At 60.0% G+C, this 15,716-nt stretch overlaps 1 protein-coding gene and 1 pseudogene across 7 annotated transcripts in view; both read right to left on the bottom strand.

The window, feature by feature from the left end:
- Positions 1-15,716, bottom strand: part of MPRIP (myosin phosphatase Rho interacting protein) — a 96,313-nt gene that overhangs the window by 25,826 nt on the left and 54,771 nt on the right. For 3 of the 7 annotated variants that reach the window (XM_058676584.1, XM_058676585.1, XM_036496177.2), the window contains exons 4-9: positions 12,509-12,660; positions 9,557-9,641; positions 5,956-6,169; positions 4,298-4,811; positions 1,073-1,214; positions 104-217 (exon numbers count right to left, since the gene is read on the bottom strand). In XM_058676584.1, coding sequence (XP_058532567.1) covers positions 104-217; positions 1,073-1,214; positions 4,298-4,811; positions 5,956-6,169; positions 9,557-9,641; positions 12,509-12,660 — 1,221 coding nt within the window. The remainder of the gene's footprint in view (positions 1-103; positions 218-1,072; positions 1,215-4,297; positions 4,812-5,955; positions 6,170-9,556; positions 9,642-12,508; positions 12,661-15,716) is intronic. The other 4 variants (XM_058676587.1, XM_058676588.1, XM_004599647.2 and 1 more) reach the window with 2 other exon arrangements.
- Positions 12,875-13,578, bottom strand: LOC105942608 (large ribosomal subunit protein eL32-like; annotated as a pseudogene).

Here is a 15,716-nt window from a genome sequence, read left to right as displayed (position 1 = left end):
ATGTCCTGTAGGTCCGTGGGTGGGCTCCCCACAGACACGAGGGCCGTGAATGACAGGATGGCCAGCCTACGGAGGTGTGCAGAGAAGGTGGCTCCCGGCTCACCGTCATGGGGGACTCCGTGGACCGCCTGTCCAGTGACTTGGCTCGTCGGTGTGGAGACAGGGGGGAGGTCGTGGCGTCTGAGAGCGGAGCTGTGGGGGCTTCGCTGGTGAGGTCCTGTGGCAGAGAGCAGCCGCCAGTCAGAGAGGCCCAGAACAATGCGGGCGAAGCATGGGCCGGCAAGCCAGGGCCATCCACCTGCCCAGAGCAGAAGGGCCTTGCTCCTGGACGGGGGCAGCGCTGCCCAGGCTCTCAGAGAAGGGCCTTGCTCCTGGACACGGGCAGCGCTGCCCAGGCTCTCAGAGAAGGGCCTTGCTCCTGCACAGGAGCAGCGCTGCCCAGGCTCTCAGCACAGTCTGCAACAGGGCAAGGCATGATTCAGATCCTCAAGCGCCCTGGCCATCAGAATGGCACTTTGCCATCCTCACCAGCTCCATGGGGTCACAGCTCTGTGGCAGTGAGTGGCACACAGGTACTACTGGCCATCAGAATGGCACTTTGCCATCCTCACCAGCTCCATGGGGTCACAGCTCTGTGGCAGTGAGCGGCACGCAGGTAATACTGGACACCTCACGAGCAAGAGAGAAGCCAGGAAGGAAGATGGACTCAGACAAGGTGGCCTGAAGACGAGACGACTGCAGGAGGGCCAGGGAGTGGAGGAGGGGTGCAGCCGCCACTCCAAAGAAAGAGGAAGGCAGCTGGCATGGGTAGCCTTGCTGCTGGGCTGCCACGGACAGGCAGCAGGGTCAAGCTGGCGTCTAAGATTGCAAGAGTGTGTCTCTCCAGAAGATGGATGAAGTTTCAGGACAGAGATATACAAGATGGCTCTGCCCTCAAGAAGTTCCTGGAGAAAGAAAGCTCAGAGAGCGAAGCCTGGCTGGCCCATGTGTGTCCCCAGCGTGAGGGCCAGGGTGCACCACGCTGCCAGGAGGCAGGGCTGGCCCACCTGGCTCCCTGGGCCTCGGTGCTCACCCGCCTCCTAGGGAATGCCCTCTTCTCGCTGCGACCTTGTCGCGTGTCACTCGATGGTGGGGTCACAGCTGAGGCATTGGTCTCCATGTGCTCTGCCTTCTCAATGTCCAAGGCCTCAAACTTCTCAATGACTTGGGACCTCCTGCAAGACAGGATGCATGGCTGCTGCGGCGGGAGAGGTCCTTCCCAAGCCCCGAGGTGGCTCAGTCCCCGCGAGGCCACCTTGGAGGGTGCCAAGTGTTCCCTGCGCCCCCACAGGCATGGACCCCATGGGCTCTGTGGCGTGGGCTCCCTTGGCACGCACACTGCTTGGCACCCAGCAGCCTCTCCAGAGGCACAGGCATGATCGAAAGGAACCCACCACCTCAGAGGGCCCTCGAGCTCCCTGCGTCCCCCCGGATCAGGTGCAGCCCCCACCCTGGGCACCCAAAATGCAGCAAGAAAGAAGCCCATGAATTAACATTGCTTCCGCCAAAAGGTAAAAGGAATCAAACTCCAAATCAAAACAAAAACAAGCAGGTTGATTTCGTGGGCAAGGCTGGCGGCCTCGTCAGGTGATGAAGTGCCGGAGCTGAGATGGGAGCGAAGCGGGCGGAGGAGGCACAGCAGAGGGCGCAGAGGGCAAGACCTGGAAGAGAACAAGGCTGGAGAGTGAGTCACGGGGAAGGGCCAGACAACTTCCCATCCAAATCATCCATAGAACACAGGGGCACACACTGAGGTGCCTGCCAAGCCCTCCTTACCAGGCCTAGGGTCAGCCTTCCTGGGGATACCTGGGTGGGTGGCCAGGGCTGGGGACAGGGAGTGTACGGCTTCACCCTCAAAAGACCAGAACCTGATGCTGTGGGGAAGGAGGAGACAGCCGTGCCTTCCCAAGCGGCAGCCCTCTGCAGTGGACAGCTAGTAGAAGAGCAGCCGCGGGAGTGGTCCCGTGGGCTCTCTGCTGCCCCTCCCTGGCTCCACACACAACTGCAAGGAGGGAACTTGTGCCACGCAAGCCTGCCCGACTCAGCAGTGAAGGTAGGGGGCAGGGCGGGAGGCATGGTGAGCGCGAGAAGCTGAGGAAGCTGCCACATCACCAGGCAAAGAAGGGAAACTTGGGTGACTACAGCTGGGACAGAGGGATCTGAATAAGACCCTGGCTCCAGGGCCTAAAGTCCTCACCTTGCACAAGCTGGGATCCCATATGGGCGCTGATTCTAATGCTGGCGGTACTGCTTCCCATCCAGCTCCCTGCCTGTGGCCTGGGAAAGCAGCTGAGGACGGCCCAAAGCCTTGGGACCCTGCACCCATGTGGGAGACCTGGAAGAAGCGCCTGGCTTTGGATCAGCTCAGTTCCAGCCATTGTGGCCGCTTGGAGAATGAATAATCAGACAGAAGATCTTCCCCCCTGTCCTCCTCTCTGTATATCTGATTTTCCAATTAAAAAAAAAAAAAAGACCCTGGCTCCACTGATGGGCCCATGTCTGGTTACTCTGGCTGGAGGGCACCTCTGCCTGACCCTGGGGCATATAAAGCCCCTAGCAAACAGCAAGTGGTGCATGGGGTCCGAGTGGAAGGCTAGGAGTGACAACAAATGCCCCCTTGGCTGGGCACTAAGAGGAGGTGAGAGGGCGAGACCACAGGGGACCTGACCGACTGTCACCCGCAGTCCAGTGTGGACCCTGGCTTCCCCACCTGGAATCCTTGGCGAGGGCTGTGAGCATCTAAGGAGCCAGGGCTCGACGGGCTGGGAAGGGACTGCTCACAGGGGTGTGGCTCAAGGAACCCTCCTGCAGGGCCCTGCGCCGCCGTCCAGGCAGCTGTGTACCCTCTCAGGCTGCTGTGCAGCTTCTGCTCCGGTGGCTCGGGATCAGAGAGCGGGGCCCCAGGGCAGCGGCAGCCAGTCAGACATCAGCAGGCCAGAGAGAAAGCGCCATTCCAGAATCAGCAGCAGAGCGGGTGCCCCGGGGACCAAGAGCATGCACAGGCCAAGCCCTACAGGCAGCAGTGGGCCCTGGCTGGGAGCCTGACTTCCCCGAGCGGCAGCAAGACCAAGCAGGTATGCTCACGTCCATTCTGTGGTCGGACACTGCCCCTGGTGCAGCGTGAAGCCCCTGTGCCCCCACCAGCCTCCACACTGCCTCAGCTGCTGCTAGGGGCAGCCTGGCCCCAGCCCCGGGTCACACTGAGGGAGCCCAGCCGCCAAGGCTGCACAGACACCGTTCAGCACTCCCTCGGCTTCCATGGCCTCCCTCTGAGAAGCCTGCTGCTCTCCTTGCTCAAACACCTTGTCCCTAGCCCAGAACGTCCCTCCCATCCAGGACATCTGCCAAGAGCCACAAAGTGAGGAGACAACAGTATCTCCTCTGATCTGTGCTTCAAGGAACAGAACCCACTGCCCATTCTGGAAACTTCCAGAACCCAGCTCTGAAACTCCTCCTACACAGCCAACTGCTTGGGAAGCCTCAACATGAGCTGTGTGTCACGAGCTGTGGCTGAGCAAAGCTCCCACATGCAGGGGCAGGCGGGCTCCCCATCTTGGTGTGGCTCATGAGCCTCACAGCTGAGCCCGCCCTGGCTCCAGGCAGCTTAGGGCAGCAGAGCAAAGGCAGGGCTGGCGAGCAGTGTGCTTCTTCTCGGGTGGGAGTCAAGCTCTGCCAGGCAGTCCAGACCCATCCTCTCTGGAACAAGGGCTCTCCATCACCTCATCTGGCCCACACCTCAAGGACACACTTGGTGTCACTGGCTTCCCTGTGGTTCTGGGGAGGTAGCTCCTCAGAGAACTGTGCCTGCCCTACCTTCCTACACACTGTCCCTGCATGTCCCCCACACCCATTCCCACACACCCACAATCCACCCAACCCCACATGGCCCAGACAGCTGAGAACCCAGCAGGGGCTGAAACGTCTGATTCTGGGAAGCAGAGACAAGAAGCTGCAGGGCTCTGGCTCAGAAACCTTGCACTTGGCTGCCAGGAGCTGAATTCTCCAGAGGGAAGGACACAGGTCCAAAGGAGGTGTGTTCCCTGTGGGAGCTGTGCGTGTGATAATACGCCTGCACATGTGTATATGTGTAAGTGTACTGTGTGCATGTGCGCATTATACACATGTCTGTAAAGAGCCAGTGTGCACCCATGGCAGGGCAGAATGTGTGTGTGTGAGCAGCCTTAGAGGGGATACACACAAGGACAGCCCGTGTGTGCATGTGTGTGTGTGCCCGCTCAGCGCCCCATGCCCTCCTTACCTCCGTTCATTGCCAAAGAGACGTGCCACCTCTTCCCTGCCAGGGCTCCGGGCCCGAGTCCTCCGCTCCAGCCGCCTTCTCTCTACCTGGAAAGCTTCTCGGTGGCTGATGCGGATGGCCTTGGGGACGTCGGCCAGGGCGGCATACTGCCTGCTGGCTTTGAAGGCAAAGGCGCTCCCCGGTCTCTCAGGCCCCTGCCTCCCAGCGCAGCCAGAGTCCGTGTAGGTGGAAGGCCGACTGGCCACAGCCAGGGAGCCGAGGGAGGTGCTGCAGACCATGCGGCCGGCTGCTATAAGACCTGGTGGGCCAAGGGGACGGCAGAGCTCCTGGGAGGGTGACTCATGGCCACTGTACCTGTTGTTGGGGGTGCTGGGGCTGGGAGGGGAGAGCGGCGGGGGCAGCTGCTGCTCCTCAGCCTTCAGGTCTTGCTTGGTCTTCTCCAGGGAGAAGTAGCCACTCTCCACGCGGACCTTGCGGCCACAGTCCATGCGGTCGCTGCTCATGGTGCTCTCCTCTGCAAGGCACCAAGTGAGGAGAGTCAGCCCATGGCAGCCTGGACACCCTGGGGCTGTTGGAAAGCCCATGCCTGGGACCTGGGGGCTGAGGGGCCATGTGGCTGCTTGAGACACCCGCACCCAAATCACAGTGCTGGGATCGACTCAGACCTCTGCTTCCGAGTCACCTCCCTGCTCATGTGCTTGGCAAGACACGGCGTGGGTCCCTGCCAACACATGGGAGATTTGGCTGGAGCTGCTGGTCCAGTCGCTGATGTTGTGGGTACTTGAGGAGTGAACCAGTGAAACATCCCCTCTGTCATCCTTTCAAATTAAACAGAATCCCACATGGCATTCAAGCAGAGACAGCCTATCTTGTGAGTCTAACATGTGATGTGCACGCCAAGTCAGACCACAGAATGGGAATGAAATGTTCTGATGTCCATTTCTCTTGGCCCATCTCTCCTCACAGCCTGGTCTGCCGTGTGGCCAGGAGAGCAAAGGCCATCCTGACAAGGACACTGACAGGGGCTTCCAACAGATACCAAGCAGACAGCCAAAGGCCAAGTGGCCCTCTGTTTTCCCCGAACATTAGGGGGAGGTCAGGATGCACGACTGGCAGAAGTGAGACTCGTGTCTGTGGTACGGATGGGCGTAGGCCACCTAGGGAAGATGGCGACACCTCTGCCCAGGGCTCCCATGGAGCTGCAGCAAAGCTGGGACCACCTGCACGGCCCTGATCATCCATGTGTCTGCCACGTGAAGAAAACAATGGCCTCCAGCCAGGGTCTGGGATGACGGAGGCAGAGGGCGACAGTTACCCCATCAGGCAGCCTCACAGCGGGGGGACGGGGGGGTGACACCAGCAGCTTCCTCCTGACTCCAGCCAGGGCAGTGACGTGACGGGGGCAAAGAGGACAGCCTCTGGTACTTGTAGAACACGGGCGATGCCAGCCATGAGCATCAGGGCTTAGTACACCTACACATGCAGGCCCGATGTGAGCAGGAGAGGCCTGATCCCACACTGACCACGATGCCTTGGGTGGGTCATGAAAGCACCGCCTTCCTCTTTTACAGACAGGGTTTAGGTCCAAGACCAGAGGCTGGGGCTGTGGGGACCGGACGGGGCCCCTTGCCCGGATCCAACCAGCATGTGCTGCTCACCTTCTCGGCTTTCCAGCCCTGGCTCTCGGAGGGAGCTGGCCGCAGGAGGCTGGCTCTGGCTGGGACTCTGAGCTGGACTCAGGCTGCTCCCGTCCGGCTGGTCCTGGGCCCTCATTTCTTCCTGCCAGAGCGTGGACTTGGTGGGGGGGACCTTCTCTGCACTGGGGATACTGCTGCTGCTGCTGGTCACAGCCACTTTGGCGGGCCCTGGTTCCTGGGGAAGAGAGTATGACAGGGACACACAGGTCCACCACTTGGGCCAGAGGCTGGGATCCTCAGGAAGCTGAGAGTGGAAAGAAAGCCTCGTCCTCAGCTGCAGCCCCCGGCCCCAGGAAAGGCCCACATCAAACGCATGCAGGCTGTCTGCATCGTCCTCACATGACGGCACCCAGAGTGGCAAGCCAGGGCTGCCTCACACAGAGCATACCTGAGCCCAGCCAGCCCTGTGCCTACAGCCACCCTCCACTTGGTCGTCAGAAGCTAAACGTAGCACACAGACCCAGAGTGCAGGAAAGAATCCGTGTCTGCCACCCCGAGTGCTCGCTTATTCACTCCAGCTTCTCCTGTTAAAATCCCAATCCCAGGGTACCGGCAGCACTATGGGGCAGGCTAAACCTTGGAGTCCCATCCCATATGGGCATCAGTTTGAGTTTCAGCTGTTTCCCTTCCCATCCTGCTCCCTGCCTGTGGTCTTGGACAGCAGTAGAGGACAGCCCAAAGTCTTGGGACCCTGTACCCATGTGGGAGACCCAGAGCAAGCTCCTGGCTCCAGCCGAAGCCAGCTCTGGCTGTTGTGATCCTTTGGGGAATGAACCAGCCCATGTCTCTGTAACTTGACTTATCCCCAGGTTAGGGGTGTTGGAGCTGGGTCCTTTCAGAGGCGACCAGCTCCTGCAGGTGAAGCCTCAAGGCTGGGATCGGTGCTCAGAGAGCAAGCTGGCAGAAAAAGCCTCAGCGGACGCTGTACCTGCTGGGGCCTTGGGCCTGGACTTCTCAGGCTTCAGGCATGATGGGTCTCCATTGTTTCAGAGACGTCTCACAGAGGTATTGTTACAGCAGCCTACAAAGACTTGGTGCCGAAGAATTCATGCACACATGCCAAGTGCCCTCGCTCACTCCCACCCAGTGGCACACTGTGTACAGGAGGACCGGGACTAATTCCTGCCCTTCCCTGGGTGGCAGGAGGGGCAGGCAGAGGAAGCCCAGTTCTGGACCACGAAGAACCCGCACTCGACTCCCCAACAGAAGAGCTTGGGCGGGCATGGGGCTGGGCCCCTCCCTTGCAAGGCATAACACAGCGCTCCTAATAGAACAGAGTGGGGAGACACACAATGCCCACCATGGCGCATGCCTGGACACAAATCCCTGGTGAGGGGTTCAGGTTGTTAACCTGGCATATGAGCACATGTGCACTGCACCGTCTAACTTCACCTGGCCAACAGGGGGCAGCAGTTCCACCAGCACAGATCCCCAAGGAGAACTAAGAAGGGAAGGAAAGGCTTTAAGTGAAGTTCGGCCTAAAGCTGTCACCAACAGGTTTGCAGAGCTCACAGTTCCAGAAATCCAGAAGGCCCGCCCCACAGGCCCAGGGCAACTGCCACACACAGACACCCAGTGGGCCTCTGTCAAGAGCTGGTCCCGCAGAAGCAAACGCTAAGTGCTTCTCCTGACGGTTTCTCGAGGCTTCCAAAACCCAGGGACCCCAGGCCAGCACACAATAAATCGGGTGCACCTCCTGCCCTGCAGCAAGGCTTCCCCAGAGCAGCAGACCCCATCCCCCCCGGGCCCTCTGCCCTGCCCCTTCCCTGGGTTAGGGACCTTCCACTCAAAATGCAGGTGGCCAAAGACCGGTCCAGCATTAGGGGGCTGGCCAGGGAGCTAGGACCCCCCCACACCGTGCGTGCAGAGGACGAGGCCAGCCAGAGGGGCAGATCCCTGGCCAGCGTGCCTGAGCCCCCACCTCCCCACACATCCCTTCCTGAAGCCTAAGGCTGTGGGCTGTGCCAGGGTAGGGCTGAGCCTTCTCCAGTCTCTGGTGGCCTGTTCCTATCTGCTTCTCTGTCGGGTGCAGCGGGCCAAAGCCACACCAGCGTCCAGGGGAGCCATGTAATTGAGTGTTGGGGGCTGATGAGTCATCAGTCAGGCCTACCATCGGGCCCCTGCATGCCCACACCCTGCAGGCTCTAGCCAGGGCTGGGGGAGAGGTGACAGGCTCTGCACTGTCCCTGGATGGCCACTGAGGTCACAAAGACCCTGCTGCTGGCAGAACCTCTTGGGAGGGGCTCCAAGGCAGGGGGAGACAGCGAGCAGGCCAGGCTCACCATTACTGCCTGGTAGTAGGCAGGGCCCTACAGGAATCCTGGTGCACAGAGCCCTGGGGCCAGCCGCCCGGCTCTGGACTCCTGCACCTCCCGCCTTCCCAGCAGGCTGCAGTGAGGGATGAGCCAGCCTTTGGGTGAAACTTCTGTCTTCAGCTGCCCCCACAGTCTGACCTGTGGCCCCTTCTGGAGGCAGAGTGTCAGCAATCCCAGAAAGTAAGGCCGAGGCTACTGCGGTCCAAGTGGGCTCTATGTGGAGCTCTCCAGCAACAGCCTCAGGGTCCTCAGGTCTGAGCTCAGCCCCGGAAAGGCTGCTCTATAGGCCACAGTCCACCCCTGAACCCATCCCTCCTCTGCAGAGGTCTGGGAGCAAGGCCACCCAGACCCTCAGGGAGGGCTTGTGATCCCCCAACCCCAGGATGAGGCTCATATATGGAGCTGCCTTTGTGCCAGGGGCCAAGGATGAGGCAGGCCACACATCGAGCTGGCCAGCCCTTCATACACTAGAGCTCCCGAGGCAGCACCATGGGAGTGTGGCCTAACCTTAAACTCTGTTTCTCCGCCTGGGGTTCTTTCCTCTCAAACCAGGCAGCTCTGGGCATCTGGGTAACCACCATTCAGCAGCACCCAGGAACTACTCTGAAGGTGGGTAGTGTATATCTCTCTCCCGAGGGTGCTGCAGGGGACTGCTAGGAGAGGAACAGCATGGGACAGGTGATAATGCCCACCAGCTGAGGGAGTGGCTGTACGCAGTGCAAGGGGAGGAGGGCTGTGTGGCCAAGGGGACCCAGGCAGGGCTCACTCCTCGGCCTTGAAGCCTGGTGAGGCAGGGCCCCACAGGACCTCCACCTCAATCCCACTCGTTCTTGGTCAGGCTAACCTCCTGCACAGAGTTCAGACAGGGTCAGCAACACATGGCTGACTGTGGCAGCTGGCTGAGGCTCAGAAAGTGTGGGAGCCACTGCAGGAGGTACAGAAGCCTTGAGGGCCCTGTGCCCCTGCGAGCCTGCAGCGGGCACTGAAGGAGAAAGAGAGGGCCTGGGGAACACCCCCCCAGCCTGGTCACCTGGCAGAGGGCCTGGACCCTCCAGATTCCCTCCCTATCAAACCCACTGCCTACAGGGCCAACTCCTCTTCTGGACTGCAACTGTAGAAGCAGTGCACACAGCAGGCTGTCCCCCGGTAAGCTCCTCCCCAAGGCAACCCTGCGGCACACCTGCCCTAACCCTTTCCCCACTCTCGGCTCTTCCTGGTTCTCTCCCTCGGGGAACCCCAGGGCCTACCTGTGGTGTGGGTGGCTCCACCTTGCGCTTCTTCTTCTGGTTCTGCTTGTTGGTCCTGGGATAGACCATGAGTATCTCCAGCCACCTGGGGAGAGGAGCCACCACACCAGGTGAGTCCCAGGCTTTCAGGACTGCAACCCCTGCCCAGGCCTCAGGCAGAGGAAGGCAGTGCCCGATGGGAGTCTGGCAGGCAGACTCCAGCAAGCACAGTCCTAGGATGCGACCCCCAGGCTGGGAGAGGCAGGCCTGACTTCAGGCCATGGAACATGGAACACAGCAGTGACCCAGGGCCTCCACGTGCCTCTAAAACAGCCCCTCCAGGGCAATCTCGGGTCCAGAGAGAGGGACAGAGACGGGAGAGCAGGAAGGCAGAAGGCAGGAGCTGAGGATGAGTTTCCTGTGGTGGGTCACTCTGTGGGGCGAGCTGCACAGGGAACCCTCTCAGGGTACAGGCGCTGGCAAGCTCCCTCTAAGCCAGCATCACAGGGTGTAGGGCTATAGGCAGGAGGCGAGTCTCATTAGTCCCCACATGTCTGAACCAGGCCAAGATCAGGCCACCATTCAGCCACGGCCCCTTCCTTTGGGTGGGCTGTTAGGAAGGACAAGGGGACACAACAGGGCATGCTCACTGGGGCTTTGCAGCACTCCTGGGAAGGTGCAGGGTGAGGGAGACCGTGTGGCTGGGCAGCACTGTCATCTCCCCAGGAGGGAGGGAGGCCTGGGGCAGGCACTGGGCATACTGTTCCAGATCCTCCCCTGAGCTCCAGGCCCTGCAGGCTGGCTGCACTGATGGGTGGGAGGAATAGGCCTTGCATCGGGGGCTGCTTTTGCAGGGGCGAGGCACACGGGTTCAGGGGCTGCTGCTGATAGCTGGGAACACTCAACTTGCTCAGAGAAGAAACCCACAGCCAGGCCACATGTGGACCCCAGGAACTGCAGGCTGCTTCTCTTAGGCCCCAGAAAGACAAAGGAAGGTGAGGCTGCCTCCACAAAGGCAGTGGGCGGGAGGGCTCCGGGACACTGTGCCGGCTCCTGTTCCCTGACTCTCAGCAACACTGGCCAGAAGCAGGGGTTCCAGGGGAGCCCAGCACAGGAACCTGTCAGAAGGAGGTAATTCAAAAGGCCCACCTTCCAGCCTGCAGCAACAGCTGCCATTTCTGCAGGCATCCCCTCCATCCAGCACCACTGTGCTTGCCCGGCACCATCACCTGGCCACACCAGGAGGCCTGAGGAAGAGAGGGCTGGCCACAGCAGAGCCCACCGGGGCCTCTAGAGATGCTGTGTGGGAAGAGTGGATGGAATGTATCCTTGACACCTGAGTTCTCATGGGAGGCCAGCAGGAAGTGCTTAATGCCACCCGGATGTGTTGCCAAGGGGGAGCGGCCAGGTGATAGCCACCAGGTTCCCCAATTCTGCAGGGCAGGGGTGTGGCAGAGCTGACAGGCAGATCCAGGGAAGGCTCCTGGCTCCTGGCTTTGGATTGTCTCAGCTCCAGCCACTGAGGCCATTTAGGAAGTATATCAGCAGATGGAGGATCTTTCTGTCTCTTCTCTGCCTTTCCAGTGAAAAAAAAAATTTAAAAAAAGGAGAAGAAGAATGTAGTGCTTCATCACGAAGGACAGGATGGTGGAGAGTGAAGCCAACTTAGGTGTCAGAGTGAGTTGAGGGGGGCAGAACCTCAGGTCCAAGCCTTGGGGACACAGCTGATGTAACCACTCAGCTGAAATGTGGGCGATGTGGGACCTTCCTACCCTGCCACATGGTGCTGCCTCTCACCACTGGTCCGATACCCCAGGATGCATCTGTCACACCCGGGACCAGCGAGCCTGTTCAGACCCACCAGGTTTGCAGCTGGGGTGCCACATCCTCTCCTCAGAAAGAGGTGGGAAGAGATCCTACTCAGAAGTACGGCTCTCACTCCCTCTTCTCCCACGCTGGGACACTGTGGGGCGCACCTCTCCACCTCACCTGGGCCACTCCTGGTACCATTCCCCACTTCCCGACCCCTCTCTGGTTTACGGGAAACTCTTTGGCCCTCACTGCTAAATAAGCGGCTCCTGTTTGTACCTGACACAAGCTTTTGCTAGTATTTGCATCTGTGGGAGGTCAGAACCTGGACTGGAAACCAGCGTGCTCACTCCCCGCCTCCCCAGGGCTTCCTAAGCTCTCAGCTCCTGGGGCCTCGGCTAGTCGGGAGGCACTGCGGCTGTAGGCATAATGGAGTACCAGAAGCCCCTGCGGCAGGAGGGCAGGGCAGGTTCTAGACTGAGACAAGGAAAGGCGGAAACGCTACCCAGGGTGGCTGCCAGCAGATGGCTCTGCTGTCGCTCCATGGTCTGCCCTCCTAGCCCCAACCCCGGCTGCCAGGGCTGGGGCTCCTACATCAAGGCAGTGTTCGGGGTCACCCATGTGCTTACCCCAAGGGCACTGAGCTACGTTTTTCAGCCTGTTGCCAGCAAATGCCCACCCACTTCTATTCCCGACCTGAATGGGTGCCAGAGGACCCCCTGGGACTCTCACACAGCACACACAGCTCTTCCAGCAGCCCAGGCCGTGGGCAGCAAGCTGTTGTGCCGAAGGCTCCCAGAAGACAGAGACTTATGCGGGCTCAGCAGAGCAGGCTTATGCCCCACCCCACGAACATCAGCTGCCTAAAACCCTGGCCCCTTCCCTCTGCCCGGCTTCCCAGGCCTCCACACAGGGCAAGAGAATGGTGTTGGCAACAGCAGGCAGTTCAGTACCCAGGCAATGGGGGCATGGCTGGGTGTGCTGTGTGCACTGTGTGTGTGTGTGTGAACACGCATGCATGCAGGAAACAGGGTGGGGCAAGGCCAGCACAGTGCAGACAGGAGCAGCCTGGTGGCTGTGCCGTGCGAGGTGAGGCACAGAGGACTCGGGAGGCCCTGGGAAGCTGCCAGTGCTGCCCTGGCCCTGGCCGCTGCGTGCACTCACCCGCTGATGGTCTCCTTGGTCTCAGCCCTGATGAAGTGCTCCTTGTCAGGCGTCAGGATGCACAGGGAGGACTTCTGGCCAGTGCGGCCCTCACCATCCACCACGTCTGTGCACTGGTTCATGTTGATGGTGCCTTGTGGGAGGGTCGTGGGCTGTGGGGAAGATAACACCATCAGAGAGGCCACCAGGAGGCCACGGTCTGTGAGGCGACCTCACTGAGGAGAGACAGGCAACTGAGACCCTGGATTCACAGGGGCTGCAGGCCCCAGAGTGCAGGCAGACAGCTCCAGGGGAGGCCGTTTCCATACAGTCAGGTTGCCAGAATAAGCAGCGCTACTTGGGGCGGGGGGTGGGGGGGGCAGAGCCCTGCACCTGCCCAACCATGCCGACGCAGCAGACCCCAACTCTTTCTTGACAGCAAAGTTACTGGATACAGAGATGAGGAACAGAAACCCGAGTTGGGAATGGGCAGCTTTATTTATTTTCAGTTTTCAAGGTTTTATTTATGCATAAATAAAGCATGCACTCCAGCTGGCCATCCACTTGCTTCATTGTGCAGCCTGGCGCTGGGGTTGGTGACTCGGTATGGCCAGCTGGGCTGCTCTTTCCAAGGTGGCTTTGTGGTTCTTCAAGCACAACTGTGAGCAATCTCCGCACATGAGCAGCGCCTCCAGCTCCTGGACGCGGTGCACCTGCGGTAGTCTCTGGGCAGTATGTGCTTGGTGGTCTTCCTGCTGCTGTAGCCGATGCTGGGCATCAGGATCTGCCCCTTGAACCTGCGCCACACCCTGCTGTCGATGCCTTGGGGTTTCTGCCAGTTCCGCTTGATCTTGATGTAGTAGTCAGACTGGTGCCAGATGAGCTTCTTGGTCCTCTTCGTGACGGTCTTGGGCTTCACCAGGGGTCTGGGGGCAGCCATGGCGCCTTCAGGTACGTGGCGGAGCCACAGGGTCAGCCCGCACTCCCTGGAGCGAGGCGCTCTGCTGTGGCAGAGCTCTTCCAGTCGCCGGCCACCCGGCGAGCTGGGACTGGAACAGGTGGCTCTGCGGCCTCACTCTTTCTCCTGCTGCCGAACCTGGCAGAGCACCAGTCAGTCTGCAGACGCGATTCGGGGAGGTCGGAATAGGCAGCTTTAAAAGATCCCACAGGGGCCCAGCGGCGTGGCCTAGCAGCTAAAGTCCTCGCCTTGAATGCCCCGGGATCCCATATGGGCACCGGTTCTAATCCCAACCGCCCTGCTTCCCATCCAGCTCCCTGCTGGTGGCCTGAGAAAGCAGTCGAGGACGGCCTAAAGCTTTGGGACCCTGCACCCACGTGGGAGACCCGGAAGAGGTTCCTGGTTTCCGGCTTCAGATCGGCGCAGCACCGGCCGTTGCGCTCACTTGGGGAGTGAATCATCGGATGGAAGATCTTCCTCTCTGTCCTCCTCCTCTCTGTATATTTGACTTTGTAATAAAAATAAATAAATCTTTTAATAAAAAATAAAAGATCCCACGGGCATGGAGACCAGGGGTGCCTTCTAGAGATCTGCTGTTCAAAGGAGGGGAAACAGCACAGCAGACCCACAGGACACCCCCTCTCGAGGCTGAGGGTGCCTGGCAGCAGGCAGGAGGGGTTCACCAGGGCCTGCTACTTCCCCAGCCTTCCCTGTCCAGAGCAGCAGCACTGAATTCGGACAACATCAGAGTGGTGGTGCCTGAATAAGTGTTGGGCTGCCCTCCCCAGGGCTCTAGGGGGTCTCTTACCACCACTGGAAGGAAAAGGGTGTGACCTGGTGCCACACACACCCCCTGCAGTCCAAGCTACACTAACTTGCTGCTAATTCCACCAGACTGACACACCTGCCACCTCCTTCTGTAGCCAATGCTCACCAGGAGCCCACTGTGGCAAACTCTGCCAGCTTACCTGGCTGGGGACTGCTGTGCGGTCTGAAAGGCAAAGTCTGCAGCAGGGGCTGACTGTTGGTAGTGGGGCGGGGGGACAGCAGAGCTTTGCTGGTTAATTCTTCCTCCTGGGTTCTAATTCCCACTACAGTTCTTGGGCTCATGGTCTCAAAAATGGCAACATCTTATCCGTGCCAAGCATCTACAGATTATCAACACAGCACATACACAGTCACACGGAACAATGAGGCGTTGTGGCACGGCAGTTTAGGAAGCTCCCTTTGACCCCAGCATCCCACAGGGGTGGGTGTGAGTCTCCACTGCTATGCCTGAGATCCAGCTCCCAGATGACGTGCTGGGGAAGGCAACAGCCCTGCTTAGTGTGATCATTTGGAGAGTGAACCAGCTCGAGTCAGGAACTTCTCCCAGCTCTCCCATGTGGGTGCAGGGCCCCAAGCACTTGAGCCATTTTCCACTGTCTTCCAGGCATTACCAGGGAGCTGGGTAGAAAGTGGAGCAGATGGAACTGAAACTGGTGTCTATATGGAATGCTGGCATCACAGGTGGCAGCTTAACCCATGGTAGCACCATGCCAGCCTCAGCTCCACAGAGCCACTTGAGCTGGAGGCCCCAGCAGCAGCAGTGACATAAACGCCACTCCCTCAGCCTCCCGCCACACACCCACACTCCAGGAGAAGGCACCCCTGACACCCCAGGTGACGCATTCAAGCTCAGAGCACCAGGCTCAGCCCAGCGACTCCAGCACCATGCTGCAGCAGGCTCACTGTAGGATGGCCCCATCCCTCTAGGCTGGGCTGCTGCCCACCAGTTCACAGGACAGGGCGGCATGTTCCAGCCCTGGTTCTTGTGCTGCAGGGCAAGGGCAGGTATCTGGGCCATGGCCCACATGCAGCCAGGAAGCGCTCACTGCTGGTGCTGGCCCACAGAGCACCCTGCCCTAATTCCACATGGCCAGCGCTAGGAATCCAGGTCTTGAGAGGCTGGCTGCCATGGAGTTCCAATCTGCTGATCCTCCAGCACAGACGGCCATCTACAAGCCACAGAGCAACCCAGACCTGTGCATGCTCCTGTCTCCTGGGGATCACAGTCCCCCAGTCACAGCGAGCAAGACACCAAACAGGCAGGGGCAGGCAAGGGTCTCTGCACAGAGGCAGCAGAGCAGGTCAGAAGCCCGGCCCTTCCACCTGTCCTCTCCCTGCTGACCTGTGAGAGCAGGAAAGCCCTGTGCATGCCAGCCAGAGTGCGGGTGGGAGGCTGGCACACACATCCCAGGCTAAGACACTCTCCCCACAGGAGGCCCTCCT

This window comes from Ochotona princeps, chromosome 17 (assembly GCF_030435755.1).
Source record: "Ochotona princeps isolate mOchPri1 chromosome 17, mOchPri1.hap1, whole genome shotgun sequence".
Classification (NCBI taxonomy): Eukaryota; Metazoa; Chordata; class Mammalia; order Lagomorpha; family Ochotonidae; genus Ochotona; species Ochotona princeps.
Note: the sequence above shows the minus strand (reverse complement) of the source record. Positions and strands in the feature narration are given on the sequence as shown.